The sequence below is a fragment of the Typopeltis vanoorti genome, chromosome 15 (assembly GCF_054136105.1).
Source record: "Typopeltis vanoorti isolate ZY-2024b chromosome 15, IOZ_Tvanoo_1.0, whole genome shotgun sequence".
Lineage (NCBI taxonomy): Eukaryota > Metazoa > Arthropoda > Arachnida > Uropygi > Thelyphonidae > Typopeltis > Typopeltis vanoorti.
In genome coordinates, this window is record NC_143563.1 from 11,797,312 (window position 1) to 11,817,118 (window position 19,807).

Consider the following 19,807-nt stretch of genomic DNA (forward strand, 5'->3'; position numbering starts at 1 on the left):
ATTGAATACTGCAAGGACCTCATTAAAACCGCTCGTAAGGACTCAAACTTCCTTGAAGCAATCGTTACTGGTGACGAAATGAATGTTTTGAGTATGAGCCCAACATAAAGCGCCGGTGTGCTGAGCGCTTTATGTTGGGCTCATACCACTAGAAGAGGGGTATTCGAAAAAAAGTCGCTTGGAGAAGTCAAAAGTAAAGACAATGCTGATTTGTTTCTACGATTCCAAGGGCATTATCAACAAAGAATTCGTTCCGCCTGGCCAAACGGTGAATGGCGAGTTTTATCTCGAAGTTGTGAAGCGACTGATAGCGAGAATTCGTTGAGTACGGCATGAATATCGTGACGACCGACCGTTCGTCAAAACACACTGCCACTCTTAATAAAACAAATGTCATAAACAGTTGAAACAACACTAATGAAGGTTGCCGCCGCTTTCGACAACAAAAAGATACACCAGGTGGCGCCACTAGTTCCTTCTATTTTCGAAAAGTTTGGTTTCCTTTTGGACAGAGGGTGTAATGAAACCCTCTGTTGCATGAATTAATTGTGATTGAATGAATTATTTAAACAAATTCGCCGATTACCTGGCATATAAATCCTGTATTGCTCAATGATTAAAATATTTATAACGAAGGTTGATTAAAATATTTCTATCTTTGCAGCGTATTTTATAGCAAAATATAACCAGAAAGTTCGTGTTAGAAAAACTATCAAATGGAATAAATTTCATTTATTCGTTATTAAGTTTATTTATTTTATAAAATGTATTATAAGAAACATTTTCAGTAAGTTTATAAAAATAGTTATGTACAATTTAATTTTAAAATTGGTTTAAAGGCTAGCATTACGTGTTCATATAGTAAAGAACTAAGATTAAGAGTAGTGTTATATAAATTTAGAGATGAGTTTAAAATATAAATAAATATTTAAGAATCTGTTATAATAATTTGATATTTTTAATAAAAATTAAAATATTTTAATCGTCCTTAATTAAAAATAAAAATTATTTGAACACTTTTATTTATTTATTTTTTCAAAGAAAGGATATTTTATTATGACGAGAAAAATTGTTCGGAGATTCTCTAATCTCTTCATTGCATATTGATTTAGGAGTATTCTGAATCAGATTCAAGAAAATCTCAGTAACGACACTACCAACATTAATGCAATATCACTTCATAAGAAATCATGAATCATTAATTGAATAAACTGTAAATCAGCTACCAGATGGCGCAGTAATTAACCACAATGAAGCGGCTATTATCCAAAAGAATAATAATATATATATTATAATATATATATATATATTATCCGAAAGAAAAAAAAACACACACATATATATATATATATATTTCACTTAGGAAAATAAAACACTCTAAAAGTTGTGAACAAAGATTTTAAAGCAGAGGCAAAAGTATCGAAACAAGGTGCGATGAGAAGGAATGTAAGAAAGTTGAAGAAACGGATATTCACACTTATATGGAAAGATTATTTCGAAGTATTATGAAGTATTATTATGAAGTGTTATAACTAATTCTGCTTCTCTGTTGTCTTTCTTTTTCTGTCATTCTTCATCAAGTTACGAGTACTTTCACCCTATTCATTTTCTACTTTGCTTCCTTAATCCATCTCCAATCCACCTTTTTAATTTCTCATCTGTTTTAAAGAAAAAAGGTGTAGCAGCAGAAATTTTACTATTAAATATCACTGATAGTTGAACACGGCTTATATACTAAGAGAAGATTTTATTTATTTTTTTTTAAAATAAAGATAAATAAAGGGGTATATAGATAACTATGCCCTAGATAAAAAATCTTCTTTCATAATACTATGTTTTTTTTTTTCCCTTCTTCAACTATTTCTTGTGTTTTTAGCACTATTAATAAAGCATAGTTTAGATATATATAGTTTAGATATATAAAGCATAGTTTAGATATATATATATATATATATATATACAGGGTGTTCGGGATAAATTTGACATATTTATAATTAATTATATTTTTCCGTAAGTTACATGTATTAACACACACTTCTCTTCATTTAAAAGTTTGGACCCTTCTTCATTCATATACAAGATGTCAGAAAGGATGGATAGCTGGAACCCACCTGAATCATGGAAGAGAATAACTTGTATCATGATGATTCGTGCCCGCCATCAAAATAAGGATATTACGACTGCTGCCCAATGCTCCCTGAATACAGTAAAAACAATCAGGCATGAACTAGAGACTTGCAATGGTGACTACGAGGATGTAGCAAGAAGAAAGATCCCTAGCAGACGATCTGATTGCGTTCGTACAGCAGAATTCCTCGCAAATCTGCAGGAACAGGTGTTGAAGAACCCTGGCATTGGAATTCGGGCTTTGTTCGTGGAGTTGCTAACTGTAGTCAAGCCGTGGATAACAAGGGTAGCCAATGGTAGGCCGTATGTATGGCAGCAGGATTCGGCCCCTTGCCACACCTCTGGGAAAAGTCAAAAATGGTTGTCTGAAAATTTCTACGACTTCACCAGTCCAAATGTTTGGCCTCCAAACTCCCCAGACCTTAACCCCATGGATTATTTTGTATGGGGCGCAGTTGAAAAAGACACCAATCGCACTTCCAGTAATACAAAAGCCCAGTTAATGGATAAAATTAAAACAGTTTTTGCGGCCCTTCCCAGGGAGACTGTAGCATCAGCTTGTTCGAGGTTCCGAAGCAGAATTGAAGCTGTGATCGATGCTAATGGTGGTTATTTTGAGTAAATCTTGTTGATAGTATTGTAATTAACTCTGCCTGTAATGTTTTTTTTGTCAATTCATTAAATTTAATAGATACAAAGAAGATTTTCTTTTTCCTTACGAAACTGCCAAATTTATCCAGAACACCCTGTATATATATACCCCTAATATAAATATATATATATATATATACACCCCTAAGCTTAGTTCTCAACGAATTTCTGCTTAGCTGATTTGTTAAAGAAACATTGAAAATTACACCACGCATTTGTGTTTTTCAAACTGCGGGACGCTACCATTACTGGGCCGAGAAAGATTTAATGGATCATAACCAGCATGTTTTTAAAAAATATAATAGAAAACATCAGAGTTAACAATTACTAATTATATGAAGAGCCAAAGGCTCCAATTCGGCGACATAACTTATTTAAGTTAAAGGATATTACATCCCATATTGTTTCTTAGCCGAATAAGAAACTCAAAGAGTTTCATGCCGAATATAGTAGAAACTATATAAAGTTCGGCGATTCCAAGCGTAAGCAAATACCTGGATACCGCAACACCTGACCCATTTGGTAGTGCAAACAGAGGCGACTCATAGTAAGGGTGTAATTGAAGCATTTGGCTTCAATTGAAGCTTGAAGCCTTTGGCTCTTCATATAATTAGTAATTTATTAGGACACTTTGGCAATTCTCATAGAAGGGATGTAAGTTCTGTTCGCTACAAACTTGGTATTAAATTGCTCTACCTATTCACTGATGAGACCTCAATAAAGGTCGAAACCGGTCTGGGTAGTGACCGTCTCTCATAATGTTGAACAGTAATACAGCTCCCAGGAGTTAATTTCACATTATGGGTAAATACCAAGAATAGTGATCGGAGCTTGCTCCACCCTTACTATGAGTTGCCTCAGTTTGCACTACCAAATGGGGCAGATGTTGCACTATCCAGGTATTTGCTTACGCTTGGAATCGCCGAACTTTATATAGTTTCTATATTCGGCATGAAACTCTTTGAGTTTCTTATTCGGCATGAAACTCTTTGAGTTTCTTATTCGGCTAAGAAACAATATGGGATGTAACATCCCTTAACTTAAACATCAGAGTTAATCTCACAAATTTCGTAGATTTAAAGAACACTTTGATTTCATTATGAACAAGTTTGTTTAAACATTACTTGCTTTATTTAAGACATTTATTTAAGCTTCATTCGCCGCTAGACAAAACGCAATTGAAAAACTCAGCCTTTTATGTCGCAGCTTCCGCGAATCAAGATAGAAGAGAAGTCCACAGATTCTCATAATAGCTTTCGCTGACCACCTGAGATCTCTCGATGTCTTGAACAGTTCTCGATCCTGTGAAAACAAAGAAAGCGTATTAATACTTAATACTGAAGGTTGTGGTGAAATCAAGTTATAATTACAAGATGCAAACGTAACTGCGATGACAGTTATCAATTCAGATTAAAGCTAATTTAAATCAGGCTTAACATCATGATCGATGAAGCGGCAATAATTGAAAATATTCCTCAGAGCAGCAGCTCGTTTTACAAAAAATTCTGCAAATATAATAATCATTGAATTAATAATTTTTGTTGTTTTGTTATTTTCACTTTCTATCTTTCTATCTTGGAAGTGAATCTTTTAGTAGCGAAATGATCAAGTGGGTGAAAGTAATCCGGAATCATACGATGACTCCATCACTTATTGGTCATTTCCTTTCTAATAAACAATCTTTCTAATGGCGATCATTTCCTCCTGACTTGAAAACGTCCTGATTAATATGCTAAGCAGAAAAGAAAAGAAAGACAAAAGAGAAAATATACATATATCTCCACTAAGGATAATTTAAGAAGTTATTCTTACCTGCTAACATCATAGTCCTATTGGTTTCCTCTCGCAAAATATCCAGCACCATCTTAGCGCCTCTTTCTCCCTGCAAACATAAGAAAATATAGGTCAGAGATTAACAAAAAATATATATTTGACATCTACCTTGCTCATAAAGTTCAATGAGAGTTGATTTTTTCACTCTTACTGAATACATCTATAGCAGGGACAATACATCGATTTGTGTCTCCATTTATACCTCAGTAACTCACTTCACACACTTATCTTTGCGATGTAGTATCTTTATTACTAAACTAGCAGTGTGAGCTAATATACGAATGTAATTTTTTATGTGGGGGATATTGAGGGAGGGTGTCGATCTGCTATCGTTCCACTATTAACATATACAACATTATTACTGAAACCCTCATTGTTACCTTTCAAGTTACAACTAATACGCCACGTCCCTTAAACATGCGGTTTCGCTATATGCGGATACTCACATCATAAACAAGCCCCCATACTGCTGGTCGTCCTACGCACACTGCTTTGGCCCCCAAAGCAAGAGCTTTGAACACATCGGTGCCTCGGCGTACTCCTCCATCCATGAGCACCTCAACTGGAAGCAATCTCACGGCCTTCGACACCTCAGTCAGGGCGTCGATCTGAAGAAAACAAAACATTTCTTTTGTGATTATTATTACAATTACGTAAACGTTTATTCAAACAGGCACATTCATACAACGAAATAAACTGTGTATACGGGCATGTATATTTTCAATGTTACTATTAAGCAACTTGCGTTCTTTCAGGGGATTTATAATAGCATACTGATCATTGATACCGTACTTTAAAATTGAATTAGTGTATGAATAACGGAAAGAGGGGGGATACTTGCAGTAGCGGGATCAGTATCTAGCTGTCTTCCTCCATGATTGGAAACCAAAATACCTCGAGCACCGTTGAGTGCTGCTAATACTGCATCTTTACCTGAAATCAAACCATTCTATGTGTATTTATTTTTAATAGATCAGTGCAACAAAATACATCGAATGAAAGGAAAAATCAAAAGTATTTTATTATATATATATACAGAATACCTGGGTGCCAAACACTGCATCACTACAGCAAAACTCTTCCAAATAAAAGAGACATTATTCCAACTAACAAAATAATGATATATCACAGTATTTGGAAATCAGTACTTTTGCACGGTACAACAGTTTACGCATACAATGATTATTTTAAGAGTGCTTATCATGCGTGTTCTCGGGTGCTGGTTTTAACACAGAGTTTGTGGAACACTCACGTGTACATAAACAGATACCTAAATAATACAAGGTACTATTGAGAGATTGAACGAAGAATTCACCTTGGATGAATGGCTTATGGGAAAATGAGAGACGTATTCAGAAGCGACATCCCTATGAGTCTAAATACGAAAGCTTTCAGCCATTGCATATTTTCTGTCCTAACATACGGTTGAGAAAGATGGACTTGAACAGAAACCCAAAACAAAAAACTGAGAACGACACAACATCGCATGGAGTGAAGTATGCTAAAAATAACATTAAGAGATAGGAAGACAAATGCCTGGATAAAATCTCAAACAGGTGTCATGGATAGTGTAAAATACATTAAACAGGGTAAGTGGAGATGGGCTAGCCATATTGCCAGATGTAATGTTGGGAGATGGAATTGAAAGATAACAGAGTGGAGACCAATGAATGGAGCAAGACGAACAGGAAGACCAAGAAGTTGAAGGGATGAATTCGAGCATGTTGTGGGAGTGAGATGGATGGAAGAGTCAGAAAACCCAGTGGTCTGGTAAACCATTGGGTTTTCTTCGTCCAGCAGTAGACATAACGAAACGGTTGAAGAAGTAGGAGACTTTTCAGAAAAATTACAATGAGATATTGTGGTGCTCGACTTTTCTAAAAGTAAAATTTCTTCCAAATCACTCAGACAAAGGGAAATTAGAATGGATATCTGAAGTTTGTTCAGACAAAACCATAAGTTACATGTTAAGCTTAGATCCACAACAAGGAGCAGATGATCGGTTAGATTAACGCCATCTATTAAATAACACGGAGAATTCTTTTTCGGCCAAGAATCTGATTATAAGTAAGAAAGTAAGGTGGGAAACAACTGTCTCCTTCATTATTTCTTCATCAACCTCTCTAGCGCAATATTCCTATCCTTTGTTTCTTTTCTTTCTCAACTAACTTGACAAATGAATTCTTACATTGTTTTCCAAAGAAGATACAATGATTCTCTCTCTCTCTCTCTCTCTCTCTCTCTCTCTCTCTCTCTCTCTCTCTCTCTCTCTCTCTCTCTCTCTCTCTCTATTTCTCTCTCTATCCATACAGAATAATTAACACTTATTTAACAAGAGCATTCAAGTGGCATCTTAGACATCTGCTAGCAATTTAAAACTCCTACTTAATGAATCACTATCAAACCAGATTCTTGATGTAATCGATTTTGTTGTACTCATTTCTCTTTCTTTTCTTTTTGGTGGACTTAAAGAAAGAGACAAATTCCACTCACCGGAGAGAATCCCTTTGACCACAATGGGCAAGGAAGTGATAGTTCTCAACCACCGTATAGTTTCCCAGGTGGCAGCAGCATCAAAATCATCGATGAACGTTTTGTATACTGTCGACCCTGATTCGTTGAGCAGACCATAGGCTTCAGCGTAGACTGGCAAACTATAATAAAGAGAAACAGAGCAGATCATAAAGTACTTTACGCGATAGCAGTGTGGAAAATAATAATCATTTTGTCAATCTCTCTCTATCTCTCTCTCTCTCTCTCTCTCTCTCCATACCTCCCTCTTTGTATGTGTGTGTATGTATGTTATAGTTTTATTATTAATACTGATTAATTAATCTCTGATTAATTAATTTTGCGTATTAATAATAAAACTTAAAAAAAATAATAAAAGAACATTGGTTTTAAAAATGAGCTGGATGAAACTTAGTAAAACTTTTACTTGTTTAAAACTAGAATCGTTAAATACGGTTGCAGTAGTACATCTCCTAATGTCAAAATTAGGTAAGTAGTCAAGTCCCTAATTAAAAATAATTTTTATGTCCGTGTAATACTAACCAAACGTCAGGCCATCAGCTTGCAGCATCGATAATCATCCCTTTCTTTGCACGCCGAATTTTGAAGATGATCCACACCTATTATAATAGCGTATCCCAAGGATCGAATGCATAGAATATGTAATTGTGACGCTCAGAGGAAAAAACGCGTCTAGAATTAACCGACATAATAACTTTAAAGTTATCAAAATATCAATGTTTAATTAAGATAGGGTGAGAAGAATATTTGAAACCACATAACAATTTAAAAATGAAAAGCGCAGGACACTTAATAACGATTGATAAAAAAAAAAAGGCAAAGTAACAACAAGAAAGTCCTGAACAGGTAAAATATTGGAAATAAGTGATGAGAATACTCTGTTCAAAGTACCCACGAAGACTACATAAGCACCTACTATCTTACCTGATGCCTTCTGGGATATCGAAGTTGTTTTTCACATCATTCACCTTGTTACCCATTCTTGGAGAGTCTGCTGTTACTACGATTGCCTTGAAGCCATTTTGTTCAGCCTTCTTCACAATTCGACTAGTGACGTCTCGATTCTTTAGAGGGTAAACCATCATCCAGCGTATTCCATTAGGGGCTGCGTTGACCACATCTTCAATAGAAGTGGTTGAAATACTGCTCATGATCATGAGGGTTCCGATACTCTCAGCAGCTACAAAAAATAAAAATTAAAATTAAAAAAAAGCAAATTGAAATGATAGTCTGAACATTGTGGTATACCAGCAACAAATTTCTCTCATTAAATTAACGCACTTGCCTCTGGCCATTCCCATTTCTCTTTCAGGGTGGAATAAACCGTGATTAGCCGTCGGAGACACGCAGACGGGGAACGATATTTTCTGTTTCAGTAAGTTCACCGACATGTCCAGATTAGCAACGTTGCGTAGCAGTCGAGGTCTGATTCTGTATCTGAACAAAGGAAAATATGAAAAAATAATAATAATAATAACAGATATGCACTATCGGGTTCTGTAATTAAAACACAAAATCCAGGAAACCTCATCTAAACAATGACAGAATTGTTTCTGAACTAATGCTCAAGAAGCCCCTTACCTCAAAAAGGCTTTTGCATTTTCTAGCAGAGTGAAGTTTCCATCAGCACCATCATGGAGATAATCTCGGAAGACTTTTGGAAGAGCAACTCTGCTGTATCTCTCGAAGTCCTCCACAGTCACCATCTGACTAGGATCTGGTCTGCAAAAAAAAAATTCCTATGAAGAATTTAGATGTTTGAATATTCACGCATGAATATTCAAACGTCTTACTCGTGGGTGTAATTTCTTACTTGTGGGTGTCAACGTTTAGATGCGAAAAGTGAAATATTTACGTTGAAAGTTTTCGGTTTCAACTCATTCTCACTAGGTGCACTCACCACTTCAGTAGGTAAACTATTTCACTCGCTTACTGCTCTATGAGAGAAACATCCAGCTCCCATCCCTTTCTAAACTGCAAATAAGCTTAAATTCCACAAATTCCCCCTTGTTCTCTTTCCATATTGCATAACGAAAATTTATGCAATATGCCGATATCCTAAAACATACTCTCAGAAGTTTACAAACACATCATCCCTCTTTGTCTTGTTTACCGGTGTCTGCAGTTCACATTTTCTCTCTCTCTCTCTCTTCATAAGTTATTCTCATAATCCACAAAATAATCTTTATAACTCTTTATTACGTGCTTTTCACAGCTTCTTTATCTTCTTGGAACACAGGAGACCAAATTTGCCACAGTAGTTAAGGTTGTATCAAAGTCCTGTAAATAGGCAAAACCAGTTCGTTATTCTCAGATGCCAATGTTCGTATCATTGTCGCAATTATCCCGAGTTGAATTTGCAATTTTTGTTATGTGACCTTTGAACAATTCCTATCCACCGTAATTCAACGATACCTATATCCATTCGTTTCTTCAAGCATAATCCGACCAATATAATAGGTCACTGGAATTAGCATCCCTAATTATTCTATCTTCCATCATCAGCAAATAACTACGAATTTATTTCAGTTCATTCTCCAGATTATACAAGAGATCTCCAACGTTTTTGACTTGTTTGTTCTACTAGCAGTTCTTTTTCTATTGTAACTGTCATGTATTATAACATCTGCTATAACTGCTCAATGTATATCTGCATTAAATAAGCTTATTCTTCGACATTCCTTCTTTCTTAAATTGGCGGCATAACAATAACATTTGTTTGGATTGCCCTCAGCCTGCACGCTCGATTCCTTTTCTTATATTTGTTAACTTTTCTTCCTTCTACATCATCCTCTTCATACAAATGATCATCATCATCATCATGCGTATCAAGGATTTAGGCATAGCATGCCTGTTCCGGCCGTAGAAGTTATCGTTGAATGTCCTTGTTTTCTTTTTCCTAATGGCTTGTACTTTAAGGCTTGTTTAGGAAATCTTACAAATCTAAGATTACTAAATAAAATTATCTTCTTACAAATGTCTTGCTTAATAACGTTCCACATCCATTTCATTCCCATCTTTTTTGTTCTTAAATCCTAGAGACGCATTCAGATGCTGCCTTAGTTTTTTTTTTTTTTTTTTTAGTATTTTGATAATAAATACGTTATCAACTTGGACTAATTTTGGCACTGTTTCTCCTTTTAATTAATTGCAATACATCAACAAAACTGTTTGAATAATACCAAAAGATCACAATGTCGTGGAAAATATATTCGTACTTACCTTATCGGCGACTCATTACTTGAATAGTTTCCCTGAAAAGCAAAATAATTATGCAATTAGACTATTTTATAATTAAAAAAGACAGTAAATTACGATTAACTGTGTTTTTAAACTGCTAACAGGATATTTTAAAAGCTAATTGTTTTGTTTAGCTTTGATCGGATTGTGTATGCTAAACCCATTTGCCCTCTATTGACAAAAATGTAAAACATAAAAGCAAACATCATATTTGATTAATTAATCTAAAAATATATATATTAAACACCAAAACTTTTTGTGTATTTTTTTTTTTCAGTTTGTAATTGAGATTTAAAAATGCATCAGTAGAAGTAATTTCTTTCAATTGATTGTTTTTAAAAGAATATATCAATTTATGAAATGGCATTAATTAAGATTTTTTATTAAATTGAAGTACGAAACACACGCATTGAGAATGTATCTTACCATTTTTGTACCTAGAGTTGGTGCAATGAACAACATCTGTGTAAATATCACCGAGAGGAAAATAAATCTCCTAACTGCTTTATCAGCGAAATCCTGTTGAAACAAATCTTCAATTAAAATTAGGTACTATCCCGTTCGTCATATTACTGATAATATACAAACTACTATAACTGATGGTGAAAATTTACCACAGAATATAGTTGCAAAGATGAATATTAACAACAGTTTCAAATAAAGAAAAACTAGAAACGAAGCCTGCAAGATTTTTCTGTACCTATCAAGAATATTACCCGATAAAAATAAAATAAAATTAAAGAATAATATAAAAAATTCCCGATTCTAAACAAGAGTAATATATACGTATCGCATAATGAGAAGAAGGGAATTGATTTAAAGATGTCAACTCAAGATTGTATTTTGTACATATTAATGGTGGGAGTCCTAACAGTTCGTTTATTTAGGATTCATATTTGGAATACTTACCTAACAATACACCTGGAAAGTCAAATCAGGTCCTTCGAGGTTATACTACAATTCTGTTTGGTGCGTATAATCATCTCTGTATTACTCTGATGTTATATTCCAAGGTAGTGGGGTCATAGAGACTGCGCACTTTTAAACACCTTTCAGCTTGACACGTATAAAACGCAATGGACGAATAGGATGCTACTGGAAGTTGGTCAGTGACCTATATCCCTCCAGAGAAGACTTTTTTTTTATTATTATTTCCCCTCTGAGTAATATGCAAAGTTGAAAATATATCGTTAAATATCATTGTTCATCGATATATTATCGATACTTATCGAGAGAGAGAGAGAGAGAGAGAGAGAGAGAGAGAGAGAGAGAGAGGGGGGGGTATTTTCCCAAGTCTTGAATTTCCAAAAGCTGATCTTTTCATTAAACGTCTTGACTCAGTCACACATTGAGTTCTCATTCTAATCACTCCGATGAATGTCTGATTTAACTACCAACTCCTGGAAGCCATTACTATCATCACGCCTCATTCGAATATATTAAAACTATAAAGCTTCTAAATGAGGATACACTTTTCGGTAGCCAGTAAAAGACGAGTCTGTCTGGAAGCCGTATATTGATGTTCGGTTATGCGTTTGATTTAAATTCAATGGTTTTGATCGTCCTTTCATTACTAAAACATTTGATTTTCTTGATGTAGTAACAGATATGAGAATGTTTCAAATGAAGTCTCAGTTCCACTGAACAAAGAACAAATTGGCGTTGATTGATTCCACGTAAACAATAGAATTTATGATTTTCTTTACAGTTTTTAGTTTTACAACTTTGGAGCTAATCACTTCCTGATATACGATAAAATTAGCATTATAAAACTTAGTGTACAGTACTGACCGCAAATTCAAAATTATATTGGGAATATTGGAAAGAGAAAAGAAATTACAAATGCACACTCTTCAGTTCGAATGTATCATGACCACCGTTCTTCCAGCTTCTGATCAACCAAGCTGCACGATTGGCAGGAAACATGCTTGCGGTACTATCAGGGTGTGGAGATTCTTCTCGTGCACATTTCTATGCTTTCTCATCTCCAATGAACATGATTTCTTAACTGTTTCAGAGAATCTATTGTTCTACATGATGACGACGTGGTCAGCTGGATTTGGACTCTTCCAGCAAGACAATACCAATTGTCACGAGGCTCGCATTGTTCAAATATGTTCAAAAATAATATATACCGCACAATTCTCCTAATTTGAATTCCATCGAACATTCCTGAGAGGGATACGACTGTCAGCCGACTGTCGACATCAGTCCGTCGCTTGGTTGTTGACCTCTGGGACTTTATTCTGTCTAGATGGTTGAGAATACCTAAGAACAACTTCCGCTATCTAGTTAAGCCAAAGCGAAAGCGGGCGCAAGTGGTTATTTTGGCCAAGGAAGGCACAACACACTACCAGCAAGGTGGTCATAATATTTTATCTCGTGAGTATATAATGTTGCACAACCACCTCACGAAAAAAGATAACCGAATGGAGTTAGTTTCCGCATATTGAAACTAATTCTGCCTCAATACAATCTCTCAATGACTCACATCATAAAACTGTTTGCGATTTAATAATTATATAAAGTTGAGCCTCCGTACCGCAGCTGGGTTAGAGTGGTCAGACCATTGATTGGAAAGACTCGGATTCGCATCTTGTCTATGACGAGGAACCTTCATCAGGTGATTTCAATCAAAGTGTGAGTTAACCAGTCTCATACGGAAGTGGATGGGTTTTCTTCTTTCAAAGTAAGCAGAACCGGCCAGGAGAACACACGCAATTTACCGGTAAAACCACATCACAACCAATAGCTTTATATTTGTTGAGCTTCCGTAAAAGGGGTTCTCAGTTGTATCAACATTCGCCGGTTAATCAATTAACTCTTGTGTTGAGTATGTGGGAAGAAATTAGACATAATGTGTTATGTGTTCGTATTGTTTTTCCACTAAAAAGATCTCGTTTGTGGTCAATAACCTGCTATATTCTCGATGCCCGCATTGCTGCTTATTGTAAAACATAATGGAATTGGAGTGTATAGAGTAGGGCATGAGGGATGAAGGGAGTTGTTTTCCTTGTTATTCCACTAGAAATTTGTCCATGTTTAGTTAAAATCTACCATCATAACGGTAATCTGCAATATTACCTACCGTAGGACAGCAATTTCATTTCCCTTAAACATGAAAGTCCCTTATTAGTCCATAACCTTCTTATCCACAGAGACTAGTTATCTAGTGGTATTCACTTCATTAACGATCTGGACTCCAAATCACAAGAAACTAATAGAATCATTTCAAATATTAACTTCTCCCATCCCCAAAAGTATAAACGAATTATATGATCAGTAAACATACGCTTAATTTGGCATGGGCTGTTAATACTTTATGTAATGTCATTGCAATCTAGATAAAGTTGGCATCATCTGCTTGCTTCTAAACATTGAATTAATCATGTTATATTGCAGTGATATAAATCTGATTAGTTTACAATCTCGTAATGCCTTGCATACGAGTACTTTTATCGATACAGAAGCTGTCTTTCAGCCTATATAGTTAACTTGTGTGAATATTGCGTTTCTTTTCCCGTATTTATATATAGGTGTGATTATAGTGGTTTGTAGCGTGAGAGTATGTGTCCAATTACAAATATTTTATTTAGTAATTTTAACATGATCGGACCTAGTGTATCTGAATATTATCTTGGAGAAATCATGGCTTCGATTTCTTGACATTTGCTTGGATTGATTTGATTAACTTCAGAGCATATTTCTGCTCTTCATGTGGTTGAAAACCACAATGTCGGATTTTATTGTAGTCTGAGTGGAAGATCACGTTCGATGAATGGACGAATCTGTTTTATGTATTCTAGGATGTAGTCTAGAAAGCAATCGTTAAAGTCATTTATTTGGTTTCAGACAAAACAAGACTACAAGCTTAAAAAGAGCATATATAAACATGGGAAAAGAAACTCAATCAGCAGATAGAGACCCATAGCTATACTATCACTTGTCAACGCACAGTTTACAGAAGAATAAACGAACAAAGTCCTTGGCGGATTTCACACATTTAATTAACAGTGTCTTAGCGTAAGCAAACACCTGCCCCGGGTGTTTACTTACCCTTGGACTCGTCGAACTTTTATAGCTTGCTATATTCGGCATGAAACTCTTTGATTTCTATCGTAGACTTTCTTATTCGGCTTTGAAATAATGGAGAATTAAATATCCCGTTAATTTAAATAATTTTTACATCGCCGAAGTGAAGCTTTTTGGCTCTTTATTTCATTAACTGTATAATCATAATTGTAGTTTTTCTTACATAAAAAAAGAAAGTTATTTCGATGTCGATGGTTTCATAAAATCTAATAGATTCGTCTGATGGCATAATGTATTTTTCTTGTCACTCAAAATTTCTTGATAGCAAGCTAATGATTTTTTTATTCCTTGCCTTGTGGCTACAATTCGTTCTTCGTTAGAATCTAGGTCTTCCAAAATCTGTAAACCTTTCTTAATTAAGCTGAGATCTTCTGTTAATTTTGCAATTGTCATGTGCTTTTCTGGTAGAACTGGATCTGGGGTTTTGGTCTCTTCAGTAGCGCTTTGCTCACGCATCTCTATGATCTCTGTGATTCTAAGCTTATTATGTGAGTCTAACAGCTCGCTGACAATCTTCACTGTCGACTTCTAAATCTAATTGCCTGGCAAGGTTGACAACTTCTTCTATTGCCTCGGCAACTTGATCAGTTTCTGGCAACGTTTTCGTTTCGCATTTAAAAAAGGATGGACAAAGTTTTTTCCAGACACCACTCAAGGTTTTTCGGGAAATTTCACCCCAAGAATCTCCGATAATCCTTACAGCATCTAAAACATTAAACTGTTTCCAAAACTCTTTAACAGACAGGTGCTCATTTTGCCTCATAGCTTCATTCAGACTTGCAAACGAACGAATTAAAGTTGCAGGAGGATGACCAGGTGAATTATCAATAATGAGCATAACTTTAAGCGGAATTCTTTTAAACTGGCAATAACGTTCAACTTCAGGTATGAAGTGGTGACCAAACCAGTCTTCAAAAATAGAAGCTGTCACCCAAGCTTTAGAATTTGACTTCCAAATCACTGGCAAGCCAGCTTTAGATTTTTTTTAGAGCTCTTGGATTTTCGGAGCGATAAATTAAGAGAAGTTTTAACTTGCAATCACCAGCTGTATTTCCACCAAGCATTACTGTCAACCGGTCTTTGGAAGTCTTAAAGCCAGGAAATGTTTTTTCTTCGCGTGCGATGAAAGTTCTCTTAGGCATCTTTTTCCAGAACAAGCAAGCCGGTCTCGACATTAAATATGGTTTGACTGCTATAGCTACCTTCCTCGATGATAGCCTTAAGTGTCTCAGGAAAAGAAGACGTAGCCCCTTTATCAGCGCTTGCCGCCTCTCCACTCTCCGCGATGCTGTGCCAGTGACAGGGATTTTTAAATCGGTTGAACCAACCATTACTGGTCACGAAATTTTTTTCTTTGGCCGCTTCTCCAGCTTCTACTTTTAGCCTCTCAAAAATCAGCTTGACTTGGCTACATATCGTCGTTTGATCAACTGGACAATTTTTTACTCTCACTTGATTATCACACGGTAATTTAACATCGTTTCCATCTCACCAATAATCCCAAGACGTTTATGAATTATGCTTGAATTCAATGATTGCGCATTTTTCACAGCAGCGAGATTTCTGTGTAACCAGTTGGAGGAACACAAGTGTTCTGGGGAACACCGATTAAGAACCACTGGTCTAAAGTGTCTATAAATGTGTCGTTTTATCTCGAATTCCTCGTATGATTATTTTTTTAGTGCTCACAATGTCTGAAATTAAGCTCTAAATTCGGTGCATTTAAGAAAGATTGCAAATTATTCTTCTAAGCCAGTTTCATCCGTCTCTAGTTTTACAGAGATCCTCCGAATATCTTTTCCATCACATATAATTATTATGTTTTATACATACATCCGTTTATTATATTTAGAACAACTTTATTATCCCGTTCTTAACTGATAATGTAAATGCTGACGAAAACCTTTTCTATCCCTTTCTATTATTCCCCCCACTCTCCTCCAAAATCACTAAAACAGGAGCCGCTGCTAAGCAGCACCCTTTTAACACCCGAACAACTTCGCTGTCTTCTCTTTCATTCCATCTAATGTGGTTCTTTGGAACACTCTCCTCCTCCTCTCTGCCTTCCCCAGAAATTACAACCCTCAGCTGTTCAAGCAAAATGTGAACAGATTCCTCCTTTCTTCCATTCATGTTGCCCACCCATGGCACTAACATGCTATAGGTCTTGTGGCTTTCGTGTGTAGACCAGATAGAAAAAAAAAATTGTACATTGAACATTTTCTATGTAAAGTTATCTTTTTTTTTATAACGGCTAAAATGTGGACAAAATTACGTAAATGCATTATCTATTTGAGAAATGCTTTCAATGTAACTACGTTGTCAGTTAAAGCAGACTATCTTTATCTTCATTGCAATCCAAGGTTAACAAACTTAATCAACCTTGAATAATTAAAAATTATTGTTACTCAGTTTTCTCTTTAGATTAAGAGTCCTTATCCTTATAAGGACTGGCTTAAAGGGGCGAAGCAAGAATGCTTTTCATCTTCCCCGTTATCTGTATCGGACAGTGTAGGGATAAGGTGTTATTGAGCTATTAAAACTCTGATCATGGCAGAAGGGTAACAGCAGTAGCCGAGCCTCAGTTAGAACTTCATTGGCTACAGCATTGCCATCCATTACCCTCCAAGGGTATTGTAAGGGATTGAATGAATCAATCTCATCCATACCTTTAGATTAAGAAAGTTGTACAGTTTTCACTTATACTAAATTTATTGTAATTCAAAAAAGGTGTGGTAACATTTTTAAAGATTTTGCATTATATTCAGTACTTTGCTTACATCTGAGAAATGCTTTCAATGTAACTACATTGTTACATTGAAAGCCTTTAAAATCTTTAATAATTTTGAATTTTGTTTCCAAAGTCAATGTTTTTCTTTTCTTGCTAGCAGTATAAGAATCGGACTTGCTTCTTTTGGATGACTTTATTATTTTTTATGTGATAAAATGTTTATCAAGAACATAACATTAAACAATCGCAAGGTTTGTAGACTATAAAAATCGTGTATGAATGGAGACCGCGCGAAACACGTCAGTGCTTGTTCACAAGATGTGCGACACTGGCGAATGCGGCCGGCGCCGCAAAGATACAACTAGTGGTGAGGCGTGAAGCAGGACGGGAATACGTACATATAAGAAATTGCGTAACTCTAGATTCACGTAAGTCGGGATAGCGTAAGTCGGGGTATTACTGTATATTAATATTGTTTTATTATTTATTAATATTAATAATATTAATATTAATTTAATATTCATTTTTAGTATAAAAATACGATATGTCCGGTAACAGAAGGAATTTTTCTCTTTCGAAGAAATCTCAATCATCCAACCGAAGTACTAATGAATGTTGGTAAGAAAAAATAACTGAATACGTGAGAGAGCACTGAAAGATGACCAAAAATAATAATATCTTTGAATTTTTATAGTTAGATATATTATCCATTTAAAATTAATCTAGTAAATTCTATTGCTAATAAATTTTATTTTATTTTTTTTTTGCAAAAAGTATGCCAAAATCTTTAAAAATGTTACCACACCTTTTTTGAGTTACAATAAATTTGATATAAGTGAAAACGGTACAACTTTTTTAGATATGTCAAGTGACATATCTTTGTTTAACTGTTGGATGGCGTCTTTGATATCGTTTACATTCTCCTGCCATACATATATATACTGTATAAGGTCAGTTTTGATCATTTTCTTTCTTCCTAAAAATGGCGGCTCGCATTGTTGTCTCGCATAATGTTGTTGTTGCGAAGAATGTTTTTTGATTTCAGTGGTGATTAGTGAGTTTTAGATATTGTGAATCTGCTTTGTTTGCGGAATAGAAGGTAAGAATTTAACTTTTGATACAATTTTCTGGCCCTAGCCCGTTCTATTCGCCATCATACCTATCCGAAATATATCTTAATATTTCGTACACAAGAATGGAGAATGTAAACGATATCAAGGACGCCATTCAACAGCTAAACAAAGATATGTCACTTGACATTCTCAAATTCATCCTTAAGAAATTTGATACAGACTATCCTGGTTGCTTGAATCTCTTCACTCAAGTAAATGACACTGAAGATGATGATTTGGACATAGAAGAAGACATTACACCTGTTCTACCTACAAAGATTCCCCGACAGTTCGATTGTTCTCATGAGGAACAATCTAATAAAAGACGAAGAACATCGGGAGGTGAACTGGAAGATAATGTATCAACTCAACAAAATCAGATCTCCCAAGACAGAAAAGAAAAGGTCCCTCCAGTTATCCTTCGAGATAAAGACAAATGGACCTCAGTCTCAAGATCACTAGGAGAACATAATATCAATTTTTCCTGGGCAAGAAATACTGAAGAGGGTGTAAAGATCCACCCTACCACTGTCACTGATTATCGCTTGATGGCGAAAATGTTTGACAACTCAAAACTGCCCTTCCACACCTTTGCGCTAGCAAGAGAGAAGAACTTAAAGGTAGTTCTAAGAGGAGTGGCTGAAGGCATCACAACTGATGAGATCACAGCTGACCTCATCAATCAAGGACTGACTCCAACCAAAGTCAGTAGAATGTTGAGGTCAGATAAAACACCAATGCCACTGGTGTTGGTCGAAATCTCCAACACACAAAAAAGAATCTATGAAGTAACGGACATCTGTAAGCTTAAAATCACAACCGAACCTCTAAGGAAGAAGGCATCGGCAGGGCAGTGCCACAGATGCCAGAGGTTCGGGCATGCCCAAAAACTGTGCAGAGCTGCATATAGATGCCTAAAATGCGGTGAGGGTCATCAAACCAACTCCTGCACCAAACCCAGGTCGACACCTACCTGTTGTGCCAACTGTAGAGGACCACACCCCTCTAATTACAAGGGTTGCCTTTTCCATCCAAAAAACCGTGGATCATTAAGAAGTAACCACGCTCCTCCAAGAAATGACACAATGCACGTCCAAGCAGTTCGCCCTCCAGATCATATTACCTCACATTCGACAACACAGGAAGGCCCTCGACCCTCAACCATGTCCAAATCATATGCGGAAGCGGTAAGAACCCAGACTTTTTCATCACAACAGCGAACAAGCTCTAATCTCACATCAGCTTTAAATTCGTCACTTGCAACAATGCTGCATGAATTCAGCAAAGCAAGCACCTCACCATCCTCCAGAAAAAGATTCTACCTAGAAACCCAATCCATATTAAGAGCTCTCTATAATGTTTAAAAAATTTAAACCAAATTCTCTCATGATAACAGCATGGAATACCAATGGCTTAACAAACAAAATTCTCGAGCTGCAAGAATTGGCAAAAAGATACAAAACAGACATAATCTTGATAAGTGAATCCC

The 19,807-nt window shown here is 35.7% G+C and overlaps 1 protein-coding gene across 1 annotated transcript in view; it reads right to left on the reverse strand.

The window, feature by feature from the left end:
- Positions 1–4,194: 4,194 nt before the first annotated feature.
- Positions 4,195–19,807, reverse strand: part of LOC150098385 (2-Hydroxyacid oxidase 1-like) — a 37,947-nt gene continuing 22,334 nt past the window's right edge. The window contains exons 2-9 of the mRNA XM_090405183.1: positions 8,725–8,865; positions 8,429–8,580; positions 8,068–8,323; positions 7,105–7,265; positions 5,453–5,544; positions 5,058–5,219; positions 4,591–4,660; positions 4,195–4,283 (exon numbers count right to left, since the gene is read on the reverse strand). Of these exons, the coding sequence (XP_090261309.1) occupies positions 4,195–4,283; positions 4,591–4,660; positions 5,058–5,219; positions 5,453–5,544; positions 7,105–7,265; positions 8,068–8,323; positions 8,429–8,580; positions 8,725–8,865 (1,123 nt within the window). The remainder of the gene's footprint in view (positions 4,284–4,590; positions 4,661–5,057; positions 5,220–5,452; positions 5,545–7,104; positions 7,266–8,067; positions 8,324–8,428; positions 8,581–8,724; positions 8,866–19,807) is intronic.